This window comes from Vigna unguiculata, chromosome 3 (genome assembly GCF_037176805.1).
Source record: "Vigna unguiculata cultivar grain cowpea cultivar isolate G323 ecotype 2 chromosome 3, ASM3717680v1, whole genome shotgun sequence".
Classification (NCBI taxonomy): Eukaryota; Viridiplantae; Streptophyta; class Magnoliopsida; order Fabales; family Fabaceae; genus Vigna; species Vigna unguiculata.
In genome coordinates, this window is record NC_140794.1 from 9793754 (window position 1) to 9807122 (window position 13369).

Genomic DNA, 13369 nt, shown 5'->3' on the forward strand with positions numbered 1-13369 from the left:
TTGAATTTTTTTTTGAAAAACATGGTTAAGTCGTTATGGGAGAGGACCACATTGAAAGTGAAGTCCCTCAGGCCGGTTCCAACTTTTTTTTCTTCTTAAAAACAAAGTTGTCATGCGGAAGCGTGATTTATGAAATCTGAGGATGAAGTAGTCGTTAGAAATGCCAGTTTCACTTCATTATATTTCTGATCTTAAAATTATGACTCTTGTGTAGGTTACACTCCCACACTGTGATTGAACCATTCATAATAGCCACACATAAACAGTTGATCATTCTTCATCCCATATACAAGCTCTTAAAGCCACACTTCACTATGCATATTAATGCTGGAGGGGTGTTAGAGAAAACAGTTTTCCTTGGCAGATTTTTCATAGAAATGTCAGCTGTTATATACAAAAGTTGGATTTTTCCCGAGCAGGCACTACCTACTGATTTGCTTAAGAGGTGGTGATAACAGAACATTGTTTTTACTCCTTATCATTGTATTGGTTAAAATTTAACAGAAACTTACAAATTGAGAGTGAGCTTTTATTAAGTAAGAAATGAAACCAGACAATTTTGTTATTTCTAATGAATTTCTGGTGTTAGCAATCTATATATAATAACATAACATGCTACCATTGTATTTGGATTGAATATCAGGGAAATGGCAGTTCCAGATTCTAGTTATCTTCATGGACTTAAGCTTGTGATAAAGGACTACCCATATGCTATGGATAGGTTAGAAATTTGGGAAGCAATTGAAACTTGGGTGACTGAATATCGTAACTTATATTACACGTCGAGTGAAATGGTTAAGGAAAATGACTTAAAAAGTGAAACCAGCATTCTCAGGGACGACTTCATCCTCGTATTTCTAGAAACTGTCTTTTCGCCTGACGACTTTATTTTTTTTAAAAAAAAATTGAAACCGGCAGGGGAAGGACAACTTCACCTTTCCCGTAACGACTTAACCCTGTTTTCCAAAAAAAAAGTTCAAAGGATCCATTTTTACAAATAACTGTCAAACAAACTCAGAAATACAAAAAAAGCCCAGATTTGAGATGTAATATGTTGAATATCCCACTATAAAGAAGGTTAAATTAGGTATTTTTAATTATGTTTTTATTATAAATTTTTGTTATATCATATATTCAAAATATTTTTGCATTTTTGTCTAGATATTCTATTGTTTGATTTTACTGTTATTGAATAATGTGGCATTACTTGAATCATCTATTCAATCACCTAACGCTTTGCATCTTTCTTCTTCAGTCTCCTCCACCAGTGAGTTAAACGAACGAATTAAAATTAATTCACGAGAAAAAGAACGAATTGATAGAACAGTTGATATGAAAACAAAATGACAAAACTACCATACACATTACTTTTCAAAATTTTAACTATTAAATTTTGATAATTTTTTTTACAACATAAAGTATTATCTTTTAATTAATTTTAAAATATTAAGAATGAGAAAATAAAAAAAAATAAAAAAACCGTTTAAAAAATAACATATAAAATTGTAAGAGAAAATTATTCGTAATAATAGTCAAAAAATTATTTTTCAAAACTAAATTGAAGTACGTAAATGGAAAGTCTTGTATTAGAGATAAAATCAATTTAATATATATATGGGTTAACTTATATAAAAAATAAAAAAGATATTTGAACATTTCCTTTAAAACCGGATAATTTTATCTTCAAAACCAAGTTCCAATCCACAGAAAACTTGTATTTTCCAATTTCCAAATGCTTTTCTTCACCATCTTTCTTCTCTTCCTTTCCGTTGTTTTCATCATCATCAAACTGTGTTCCAATGAAGCAAACACCAAAAACTCACCCCCTTCACCTCCAAGGTTACCTCTACTGGGCAATCTCCACCAACTTGGTTTGTTCCCACACCGCACACTCCAAACTTTGGCTCAAAACTATGGATCTCTCATGCTACTCCACTTGGGGAAGGTACCAGTGCTTGTGATCTCATCTGCTGATGCAGCACGTGAGGTGATGAAAACTCATGACCTGCTCTTCTCAGACAGACCACAACGTAAGATGCACGATGTACTCTTGTACGGTTCCAAAGATCTTGCAAGTTCCACGTACGGAGAATACTGGCGGCAGATAAGGAGTGTGAGCGTTTTGCACCTTCTGAGTACCAAAAGGGTTCAGTCCTTTCGCCGTGTGAGGGAGGAGGAAACTGCCAGAATGACGGAAAACATTAGGCAGTGTTGCCGTGATTCGTTGCCGGTGAATTTAACTGACATTTGTGCTTCGGTTACGAACGATGTGGCGTGTAGAGTGGCTCTCGGAAGGAGGTACCGTGGAACAGAAGGGAGGGGGTTTCAGAAGCTGTTGTTGGAGTTTGGGGACTTGTTGGGTGCAGTGTCTATAGGGGACTATGTTCCTTGGCTTCATTGGGTGAGCCACGTTAGTGGTTTGTTTCAGAGAGCCAATAAAGTTGCCACGTTAGTGGTTTGTTTCAGAGAGCCAATAAAGTTGCCAAACATTTGGACCAGTTTATAGATGAAGTGATCGAGGAGCATATTATTAGGAATGGAAGATATGGGGTTGTTGATTCTGGGGACCACGATGATTTTGTGGATGTTTTGCTTTCGATGGAAAAGAATAACGCTAACACCACCGATTCCCTGATTGATAGAACTGCAATAAAGGCTTTGATACTGGTATGTAAGAACACCATATCGTTTTCTTTTTCTATTGGATTCTCTTTCAATTTCAATTTCAATTTCTGATCACTGATATTTTCATTGAGAGAGTTTATTATGTGTGGATTAAGGTGATGTATTATTGGGAACTACAAGTTGTTTTGCAATTTTGTTTTCTTTTGCACAGGACATGTTTGTTGCTGGTACTGACACAACTTACACATCCCTGGAGTGGACAATGTCAGAACTGTTAAAGCACTCAAGTGTGATGCAAAAATTGCAAGAGGAGGTGAGAAGTGTGGTGGGTAACAGGACTCATGTGACTGAGGATGATTTGGGTGAAATGAAGTACTTGAAGGCTGTGATCAAAGAGAGTCTTCGGCTTCATCCACCAATTCCATTAACAGTCCCTAGGAGATGCATGGAAGATGTGAAAGTGAAAGGGTATGAGATTGGAGCTGGCACTCAGGTGTTGGTGAATGCATGGGCCATTGCAAGAGACTCTTCATGTTGGGACCAGCCTCTTGAGTTTAAACCGGAAAGGTTTCTAAGCAGTTCCATAGACTTCAAAGGACATGATTTTGAGCTTATTCCATTTGGGGCAGGAAGAAGGGGTTGCCCTGGAATATCATTTGCCACAAAAATTGTTGAGATAGTAATAGCAAACCTTGTCCACCAGTTTGATTGGTCATTGCCTGGTGGGGCAAGTGGGGAGGACTTGGATATGTCTGAAATTCCTGGCCTTGCTGTTCATAGAAAATTTCCTCCTCTGGCTGTAGCCACTGCATATGAGAGAAATTAGTATACAAGGACCAGAGAAGGAAGTTGTGATAAAAGGAATCAAGTAAAACACACGGCACTTTCATGTTGTGAATGGATTTGTGTGTCTTTAATGTCATTTTCAGTAGTGACTTTAATGTATATTATGCTTTGTTCAGTTCTGGTAGTTTATGGATATAATCTACAAACAATTGGTTGACATTAGAGTTTTGATCTATTGGAAAAAGATGAAGTTCTGTATGTCACTTATAGATAAAATTGTGGAGTTAAATTATATCTGAATTCATTTTTCAATTAAATCAGAATTCATTAAAAAGGAGTCACTAAATATTATTTTATATGCACTAAACATATGTGTAGATTATGAGACAGTGAATTGAAAAACAAAATCCCACAGCATAAGAAGGAACGGAACAAAAGATTCACTTACGTATTTTTTTAGGTTAATTAAACTTTAACAGGATTGTACGATACCTAATTTATTCAAAATTCATTAAGAGTATTTTTGAATAAAATATTTTAAGAGGAAAAATCATTCTTTCAAGGAATTTTAAATTTTTTATGAAAAAGAAAATGTTTAGATAAGGAATTTTGAGAGAAATTAAAATTCTAAAATTTCATTAGAATTGTTCTTTGTGATCAAAGACCCTGTCCACACCTAACTTGTTGTCTAAGATGTTCCCTTCCTATTTCTCTTAGGTCTAACTTGAGGTGGGGTACTCCCTTTATATACCTTTTCACATGGGCTGTTACATGAACGAGCTTAATTTACACATGCACCATCTAATTTTAGGAATGTATAATGCGTGTACATTGCAATAAATTTTGTATCGTAAAGTTGGATTGATATATTATTAACCTTAAATACAAGTTGTGACAATGTTGGTTAATCCATCATGGTATGATCTCTACTCACCATGAACCTAGTTATATGTTGGTATGAACTATCATATACAATACAAGAGCAATTAGATTACTTAAATTAAAAAAAAAAAATCAAACTTCATTTAAAAAGTAAAAATTTAAAATTATTCACATTTTTATATTCATATTTTGATATTTGTAGTTTGGGTTGGCCTAAGTACGAGTTGATTTAACTTGACTTGGATCTGGTACATTCCGACTTTACATGATGTAAGATCGGTCCAACTTAATTTGATATGATCCCGATATGATATCTTAGTCTATTTAAACTTGACCAAACCCGACTTGATTTGTTTGAGTCTCATTCAGATCCAAGTTGACTAAGATCTAATTTGAGTTGGACCTAACCAAATTTGAATCAACATAGGCCTATCCAAATCATCTAAACATGATTTTGTCCCAACTTAGCTTGAATGAATCAAAGTGAATTCAGATTAACTTGGACTTGGATTGACTAAGCTAGATCTAGGTCAAGACTGACTTGGCTTGACCAAGTGTTGGTTGGGCTACACTTGACTTGATCTTGATTAAAATAGAACCTACTTGGGCTTAGCCCAACTCGGTTGAATATGAATTACGACTGGTCCTAACTCGATCGAATGCAAGATGTCCCAATTTAGTTCAATTTGAGTCTAAACTAACATGATTCAACTAAGACCAACTCAACTTGATATGGATTTGTTCGATTAAATTGGCTCGACCTAGGTACAAGCCAACTCAAGTCGTTAGGGATTCAATCCTAAATGATTCAAGTTATGTCTAAACTGAATCGACTTAATCTAAGCTTAAATCGATTTAACTTGCCTTTTATACAGGTTGACTTAGACCGACTTTAAATGAATTTGACCTGATACTATCTTACTTGAATCTGGTTCAATTTACTATTTTATAATTTTAAAATAATTTCATTTAACGTAAATAAGATTTTTTTTACTTTACTTTTTGTTCTGAATTTTATTATGTAAAAAGCAAATATTTGTACAAGTTGGTGTCTTTTTTTTTTCTTTTTGTAAACTGAGTATCGTTAATGAAAAAAAAAATGAAAAAACAAATAATTGTTAGAATAATTTTATAAAAACATATAAAAATAACTATTAATTATAAAAAAATAATAATTATATTATAAAACATAAAATAGGAATAATAATCATGAATATAAAAGAAAAATTCTCATATTATATATATATATATATATATATATATATATTTTGTTTGTTTATATTTAATCCTATTTAACAATTTTATTATCTCATGTGAATATTGTATAATTAATTATATTATTAGTGTATTTACCTTTATTACTATTAATATTAAAAAATAAAACGCTATTATTAAAAACCACGTTATTGTGAAAAAAAGACCATTAACATAATTTTGTAATTATTTAAAAGCCCGTGATTGTGAAAACAAAAACCATTTATATAATTTTGTAAGCTCATGTAAAACTATTTATTTATAAAATTAAAATTTTAATATATTAATTTTAGGGGTTACACATATTTTTAATTCCTAAATTTAGAAATATGAAACTAACATTTGAAGTGTCAACATTTAAATTAAAATACGTAAAATGATAAAAACAGTTCGCATTAATTTAAAGATATTAATTTTTTTAAATTGAATTAAAATAATTAAACTAATTTTAAAATTTAAATTTAACCCGTCAGAAAATAAGAACATATTTCATCTTTATTTTATTATTATAATTTATTTCTTTTTTATTATTATTTCAATTCCTAGTATTTATAAGATCAAAAGGTGAATTTATCCCTTGAATCCAGCACAGTGTTCACTTTCACTTCTCAGAAGAGTGATGGATCGAATCCAGCACACGTCCGTGAAGGTTGGTGATGGTCTCAATCTCCACGTCGCAGAAATAGGAAGCGGTAAGAAGCAATCCAAAGCCGCCGTTTTCTTCAGCTTGTGCATTTTTTTTTCGTTCTTGATTTGGACTGTGTTGGTGTTTTCAGGTGGAAACGCCGTCGTATTCTTGCACGGTTTCCCTGAGATATGGTACTCGTGGCGACATCAGATGATAGCTCTTGCCGATGCTGGATTCAGAGCCATCGCCTTCGATTACAGAGGCTATGGTCTCTCCGATCCTCCATCCCAACCCGAGAAGGCCACCTGGTCCGATATTCTCAACGACCTCCTTCATATTCTTCAAGCTCTTCATCTTCCAAAGGTACTCTCTCTCTCTTTCTCAAATGTCTTTATTCTGCTAATTGTTTCGTTGATTTCTTTTAATTTGTTTTATACCTGTGGACTTTTAGATTTTGCATTTGTTTCAAATTTCAACTGCTTACTCGCCATGCACTAAAGACAAATGCTAGGAACTGATTATCCGGTGACACACTTCTTCTAGGTAGCTGAGATTTTTCAGAAATTAAGAAATTCTGAGTCTTATATCCTGTTTGATAATTTTTTTTTTTAATTTTAAACTAATAAAGTATTTATTAAAGAATGTGTTGGTAATACTTCTCGTACTCTAATTATCGTTTGTTATCTTGCCTTAAACAATTCACAAATGGGCCTGGACCTACTAGGACTTATTTTGCATCGGATTCACGAGAATTCTATGACCAAACCAATGAAAAAATTCGGTATTGAGCGAGGATTTCGGAAATCTTTTTACTTTATATATCCGCTACCGCATTGATTTTTTTTCTTCTTTTTCGAATATAATTATATTATGTATGAGATTGTTAAAGTTAGAATTTAACTCAAACTGTGAATGCAACCCAACCACATTTTATTACTTGAGTAAGATCGAGTCGGTTGATGAGGTACTATTGTAGGCATGAAGGGATGCCTCCATGTAAGATGACTGAAATGATCATATATGGTTAATCTGTTGCTTAATTGATTCCCCTCCTCAATGAAATCTAGGTGTTTATTGTTGGAAAAGATTTTGGAGCTCCTCTTGCATATCTATTTACCATTCTACACCCTGAAAGGGTCTTGGGAGTTGTTACATTGGGAGTTCCGTTTGTTCCACCAGGACCCTCTCTCTTTCACAAAGTCTTTCCTGAAGGCTTCTACATTTTGAGATGGCAGGTAATTTTAAAGGCAAAAAACTTAGATGAACGTGCACTTCCATAAATGTTCTTGGTACTGTTTTTTTAGATGAAATTTCACAATAGTAATTGAAAACCTCTAGTGCAGTCTTTCGTTATACGGATTATCATGACAAGCTTTCAATGCTAATTGGGAAACAACAACACATTGTGCTATTTAAATTGCTTAGCTCTTAGCATGATGACCTGTAATATCACCATAACTTTGATTCTGTCTATATCAGGAACCTGGAAGGGCAGAAGCTGATTTTGGACGCTTTGATGCAAAGACTGTTGTGCGAAATGTTTACATCCTTTTCTCAAGAAGTGAAATGCCAATAGCTAATGAAAACCAGGAGATCATGGATTTGGTGGAACCTGATACTCCTCTTCCCGCTTGGTTCACGGAGGAAGATCTTGAAACATACGGAGCGTTGTATCAGAAATCTGGATTCCAAACTGCATTGCAGATTCCATATAGGTGCTAGCTTTTGTTCTTTGTTGCTTTTTTGGTAACTGGGTTTTCTTGCTAGCACAAAACAATGAAAGCCACTCCTGGACTCAATTGTTTTTATCTGGTGAAATTCGTGTTAATGGTGTGTTTGCATTGCAGGTCATTAGGTGAGGTGTTTAACTTACCAGATCCTGTGGTTAAAGTTCCAGCATTTCTGATAATGGGTGGCAAGGATTATAGTCTGAAGTTTCCAGGGAGAGAGGATTTAACACAGGGTGAAAAAGCAAAAGAGTACGTTCCCAATTTGGAGGTTACATTTATCCCCGAGGGAACTCATTTCGTTCAAGAACAGTTTCCCTCACAGGTGAATAAACTTATCCTCGACTTCTTTGGCAAACACACCTGATATTAGACTTAAGCGTGGAAATAGCCACGAATGGTCTATGTTATGTGAAGTATGGGATGAAGCTAAAAGATCTGGAGTTTTTTAAAATGTTCCAGTATGAGTTTTATGATAAAAATAAATGATGGAAGCAAAGAAATGTACAGTGACATTTATTTCTTTTGGAAGCAAAGAAAAAAGGATACATTTTATTGAAAAGATTCATGAAATTCGTCGATTCATTCCTTAAGTTGGTTATCATTTGCATTGACATGGTCGAAACCTTTGTTCATATTTAGTTTCAAATTTGATAAACCATCTTCCATATACGTTACATTCTTGCTTTCATAGCTTCCATCCCACGCATTCTAAGTTGGACGTCCTGCACACCCCTCCAAATTTGTGAAAGAATTTATGCTTGTGACCGTATGAGACCTTCATGCATAGGATAGGACCTTCATCCTCAAGTTGTGGTCCATCATCATCATCATGCACCCATCCATGTTTCCGGCACCGTTGACGAAATATTGAGTTTTTTCAATGGTTTTGTAGAAAAATGGTGTGTCGATATAGTCGTATCGTATGTGCCTTGAAAGAAATATCAACTCCACAATATTTCATGATGTCGGTGATTAGAATGGCGTAAGGAAGTGACACCCTACCCTGCATTTAAGCATATGTTGCATGATACGATGCGCCTAATTAATGAAAATGTTATTTTTGATTGCCCGTACCATAAAAATATTCTCTTGCATTACTTTTGCCAAATTGGTTGGCCGCAGAGTCAAGATATGCACCAACACATAATGCAAAATTCTGTCATTTATATTCAAAGCACCAACTGTCTTCACATTTTAACCATGCATCTCTGGTTTGATCATGGAGGTCATCCTTGACATTTCAAATGTGTTATGCTTAACCAATCATCATGTTTGATTTTGATTTTTTTTTCTTATTTACCTCACTATAGAGATAGTCATTTTCAGTGACCCTTAGGTTTGAATAAAAAACTTGGAATTGACAAATCGACAAAGACCACAAAACCTTGAAAAAGGTGATGATGAAAGTAAAGACTGACTTTTGCAAAAGAGGGAAAACTCATTATTTTTTTTATCGTGTCTAATCTAAAATTGCCTCCACTAGGGGTTTGTTTCTCGGATGACCTTCAACATTTGTGGTCAGAGCTTTTTCTTTATCCCTTCTTTGTCTTCTAATTGATGAAGATGAAGACATTATTACAGAACTATAAACATGAAAAAAATAACAATTATTATTGTAAAATAACAATATTCAAATAATTTTAATTAAATACAAATATATTAAATTGTAACAATCAAGACTTTCAATCACCTTCAATCATCATGTTATATAACTTATTCCACCGATGTCTTGGTGGCATGCCCATAAGATGTTTAGCCTGAGATAGGTTACCACATAAGAAGTGAAGTCGTTACCTTAGAACATGATTTCACTCTTTACAGACAGAAATCGTGGATGATTTTATTTTTTTCGTAAAAAGAAAAGGGTGTGGAGGATGACTTTATATGTAATGTTGTTCTCCACCCTCATGACTTGACTTTGTTTGGTAAAAAAAAATTCAACGAATATTATTTTACAAATTTAAAATCAAAATGACCATGAAATGAAAAAAAAAAAAAACCATGTTCATAGTTATTAACATATAGTATGTTCGCAGCTACTAACATGTTCCAGATGTAAATATCGTTTTCATTGTATTGAAAAGTAGAAGTGCAAGGTTAATAAATAAAATTGGACTAAAATTAAAAAAAAACTAATTTCAATTTTTATTACAAAAACTAATTTCAATTCTTACTATAAATTGTGAGAATAAAAACATATTTAATCATCTCATATAACTATTATATAATTAATTATATTATTATTTTTGCTAAAAAATAGACTATAATTATTTAACAACATGTGATTGTGAAAAAAAAGACTATTTATATAATTTTGAAAGATCATGTAAAACTATTTATTTATAAAACTAAAATTTTAATATATTAATTTTAGGATTACACATATTTTAATTTTTAAATTTGAAAAATAAAACTTATATCAAATATTTAAGATTGATATCTAAATTGAAACATGTCCTTCAAACATCAATTTAAAAACATTAAAAATGTTTAATAAAATTGAATTAAAATGATTAAATTTAAATTTAAAATCTGAAGAAAATTAAATTTAAAGAGAATAAAAACATTTTTAATTATAATTTTATAATCATAATTTATGGTTTTCTGTTATTATTTTAATTCCTACTATTTAAAGGACTGAAAGGTGGATTTATCCGTTGAAGTAAACTAGCGGTAACAATGACATTCACTTTCACTTTTGAGTGATGGATCGAATCCAGCACAAGTTCGTGAAGGTTGGTGATGCTCTCAATCTCCACGTCGCAGAAATCGGAAGCGGTAAAAGTAATCCAACGCCGTCGTTTCCACCTTGAGCATTTTGCTTCCGTTGTTGATTTGGTCTGTCTTGGTGTTTTCAGGTGGAAACGCCGTCGTATTCTTGCACGGTTTCCCTGAGATATGGTACTCGTGGCGGCACCAGATGATAGCCCTTGCCGATGCTGGAGTCAGAGCCATCGCCTTCGATTACAGAGGCTATGGTCTCTCCGATCCTCCACCTCAACCCGAGAAGGCCACCTGGTCCGATATTCTCAGCGACCTCCTTCATATTCTTCAAGCTCTTCATCTTCCAAAGGTACTCTCTCTCTCAAATGTCTTTACTCTGTTAATTTTTCGTTGATTTTGTTTAATTTGTTTTTTTTATCTGTGGACTTTTAGATTTTACATTTGCTCCAAATTTCAACTGCTTACTCACCATGCACTTAAGACCAATGCTAGGTATTCATTATCCGGTGACACACTTCCTCTAGGTAGTTGAGATTTTTCATATATTAAGAAATTTTGTGAGTCTTATATCCTGTTTAATAAACTTCTTTTTATAATTTTTAACTAATAAAGCATTTATTAAAGAATGTATTAGTAGTACTTCTCGTACTCTAATAATCCATTGTTATCTTGCCTTAAACAATTCATAAACGGGTGGCCTCTAGACTTCCTAGGACTTATTTTTCATCTGATTCACTAGAATTCTAAGACCAAACCAACGAAAAAAAATTCGGTGTTGTGCGAGGATTTGGAGAATTATTTTACTTTATATATCCTCTACCGCATTGATATTTTTTTCTTCTTTTTAGAATATAATTAGATTATGTATGAGATTGTTAAAGTTAGAATTTAACTCAAACTGTGAATTCAACCCAACCATATTTTATTACTTGAGTAAGATGGAGTGGGTTGTGAGGTACTATATAGGCAGGAAGGGATGCCTCCATGTAAGATGACTGAAATGATTGTTTGTTCAACTGTTGCCTAATTGTTTAACATCCTTACTGCACTTTAGGTGTTTCTTGTCGGGAAAGATTTTGGAGCTCGTCCTGCATATCTATTTTCCATTCTGCACCCTGAAAGGGTCCTGGGCGTTGTCACGTTGGGAGTTCCATATGTCCCGCCCGGCTCCTCTGTGTATCACAAATTCCTTCCGGAAGGCTTCTACATTTTGAGATGGCAGGTAATTTTAAAGGAAAAAACTTAGATGCACATGCACTTCCATAAATGTTCTTGGTATTGTTTTTTAGATGAAATTTCAACTTAGTAATTGTAAACCTTTAGTGCAGTCTTTCGCTATACTGATTATCATGAGAAGCTTCCAATTCTAATTGGAAAACAACATTATTTTGTACAATTTAAATTGCTTAGCTCTTAGCATGATGACCTGTAATATCACCATAACTTTGATTTTGGCTATATCAGGAACCTGGAAGGGCAGAAGCTGATTTTGGACGCTTTGATGCAAAGACTGTTGTGCGAAATGTTTACATCCTTTTCTCAAGAAGTGAAATACCAATAGCCAATGAAAACCAAGAGATCATGGATTTGGTGGAACCTGATACTCCTCTTCCCGCTTGGATCACGGAGGAAGATCTTGAAACATACGGAGCCTTGTATGAGAAATCTGGATTCCAAACTGCATTGCAGATTCCATATAGGTGCTAGCTTTTGTTCTTTGTTGCCTTTTTTGTGAACTCGGTTTTCTTGTTGGCACAAAAATAATGAAAGCCACTACTGGACACCTTTTTTTTTTTATCTGGTGAAATTCGTGTTAATGGTGTTGTTTTGCATTGCAGGTCATTAGGTGATGTGTTTAACTTACCAGATCCTGTGGTTAAAGTTCCAGCCTTTCTGATAATGGGTGGCAAGGATTATGTTCTGAAGTTTCCAGGGATAGAGGATTTAACAAAAGGTGAAAAAGCAAAAGAGCACGTTCCCAATTTGGAAGTTACATTTATCCCCGAGGGAACTCATTTCGTTCAAGAACAGTTTCCCTCGCAGGTGAATAAACTTATCCTTGACTTCTTTGCCAAACACACCTGATATTAGACTTAAGCGTGGAAATAGCCACGAATTGTCAATGTTATGTGAAGTATGGGATGAAGCTAAATGATTGGAGTTTTCTAAAATGTTCCCGTATGAGTATTGTGATAAATAAATGATGGAAGCAAAGAAATGCAAAGTGACATATTTATTTCTTTTGGAGTTAAATATGTTTTTGGTCCTTCAATTTATATTGTTGACGTTGGTTTTAACTCGATGTGAATTGAGTGGAAATCTAAGATACTTATATTTGGTGTCTATTTTTGTGCCCTTTCTCACCATTTTTAGCTGTCAGATTTTAGACTACTATAGTCTTTTTGCTGCTCATTATCCAATTTAGTTGCTGACATTTCAATGCCATCATACCTTTTTGTGAATACCTATTTTGCAGGATGTCATCTTCTTCAGCTCCTAAGCGCCACAAGGCAACTGCTGGCTAATCCTCCCGAGGCCAAAAGAGGAAGGAGAAATTCTATTCTCATCGCTTCCTCACCAAGGAGCATGAGGAAAATTACGCCTTGGTTCAAAACCAAAGGCTCTTGATGGAGAAACCCCAAGGCCTATTACTTGGAGAAGTGCTCGAATTCTTAGAAGAATTCTTCCGCATAGGGTGGAATAACTTGGGATTGTATCCAGCTCCGACAAACATAGCTAT

The 13369-nt window shown here is 34.0% G+C and overlaps 3 protein-coding genes across 6 annotated transcripts; all 3 read left to right on the forward strand.

The window, feature by feature from the left end:
- Window positions 1-1682: 1682 nt before the first annotated feature.
- On the forward strand, window positions 1683-3628 carry LOC114176814 (cytochrome P450 736A117-like). Its single transcript, XM_028061980.2, has 3 exons — window positions 1683-2421; window positions 2454-2667; window positions 2837-3628. The coding sequence occupies exons 1-3, from the start codon at window positions 1733-1735 to the stop codon at window positions 3449-3451; spliced, it is 1518 nt and encodes a 505-aa protein (XP_027917781.1). The 5' UTR covers window positions 1683-1732; the 3' UTR covers window positions 3452-3628.
- A 2477-nt stretch (window positions 3629-6105) lies between these two features.
- Window positions 6106-8464, forward strand: LOC114176221 (epoxide hydrolase 2-like). 3 transcript variants are annotated; one of them, XM_028061180.2, is made up of 5 exons: window positions 6106-6239; window positions 6324-6538; window positions 7243-7410; window positions 7655-7890; window positions 8023-8464. In XM_028061180.2, the coding sequence occupies exons 1-5, from the start codon at window positions 6167-6169 to the stop codon at window positions 8267-8269; spliced, it is 939 nt and encodes a 312-aa protein (XP_027916981.1). In that variant the 5' UTR covers window positions 6106-6166; the 3' UTR covers window positions 8270-8464. The 3 variants fall into 3 exon arrangements, with proteins under 3 accessions (XP_027916981.1, XP_085526747.1, XP_085526746.1); XM_085670621.1 differs by lacking the exon at window positions 7243-7410; XM_085670620.1 differs by having other exon boundaries at window positions 6123-6538.
- A 2079-nt stretch (window positions 8465-10543) lies between these two features.
- On the forward strand, window positions 10544-12882 carry LOC114175792 (epoxide hydrolase 2-like). Of its 2 annotated transcripts, none has more exons than XM_028060596.2 (5): window positions 10544-10683; window positions 10764-10978; window positions 11684-11851; window positions 12094-12329; window positions 12468-12882. In XM_028060596.2, exons 1-5 carry the CDS (start codon window positions 10611-10613, stop codon window positions 12712-12714), a joined length of 939 nt encoding a protein of 312 aa, XP_027916397.1. In that variant the 5' UTR covers window positions 10544-10610; the 3' UTR covers window positions 12715-12882. The 2 variants fall into 2 exon arrangements, with proteins under 2 accessions (XP_027916397.1, XP_085527534.1); XM_085671408.1 differs by having other exon boundaries at window positions 10564-10689.
- Window positions 12883-13369: the final 487 nt, after the last annotated feature.

Coding starts and splice junctions, on each gene's coding strand:
- LOC114176814 (XM_028061980.2), top strand. CDS start 1,733: ATGCTTTTCTTCACCATCTTTCTTCTCTTCCTTTCCGTTGTTTTCATC. Junction 2,422..2,453: donor GTGAGCCACGTTAGTGGTTT/GTTTCAGAGAGC, acceptor TTGCCACGTTAG/TGGTTTGTTTCAGAGAGCCA. Junction 2,668..2,836: donor CAATAAAGGCTTTGATACTG/GTATGTAAGAAC, acceptor TCTTTTGCACAG/GACATGTTTGTTGCTGGTAC.
- LOC114176221 (XM_085670620.1), top strand. CDS start 6,167: ATGGATCGAATCCAGCACACGTCCGTGAAGGTTGGTGATGGTCTCAAT. Junction 6,539..7,242: donor AAGCTCTTCATCTTCCAAAG/GTACTCTCTCTC, acceptor AATGAAATCTAG/GTGTTTATTGTTGGAAAAGA. Junction 7,891..8,022: donor GCATTGCAGATTCCATATAG/GTGCTAGCTTTT, acceptor TTTGCATTGCAG/GTCATTAGGTGAGGTGTTTA.
- LOC114175792 (XM_085671408.1), top strand. CDS start 10,611: ATGGATCGAATCCAGCACAAGTTCGTGAAGGTTGGTGATGCTCTCAAT. Junction 10,690..10,763: donor AGAAATCGGAAGCGGTAAAA/GTAATCCAACGC, acceptor TGGTGTTTTCAG/GTGGAAACGCCGTCGTATTC. Junction 10,979..11,683: donor AAGCTCTTCATCTTCCAAAG/GTACTCTCTCTC, acceptor ACTGCACTTTAG/GTGTTTCTTGTCGGGAAAGA.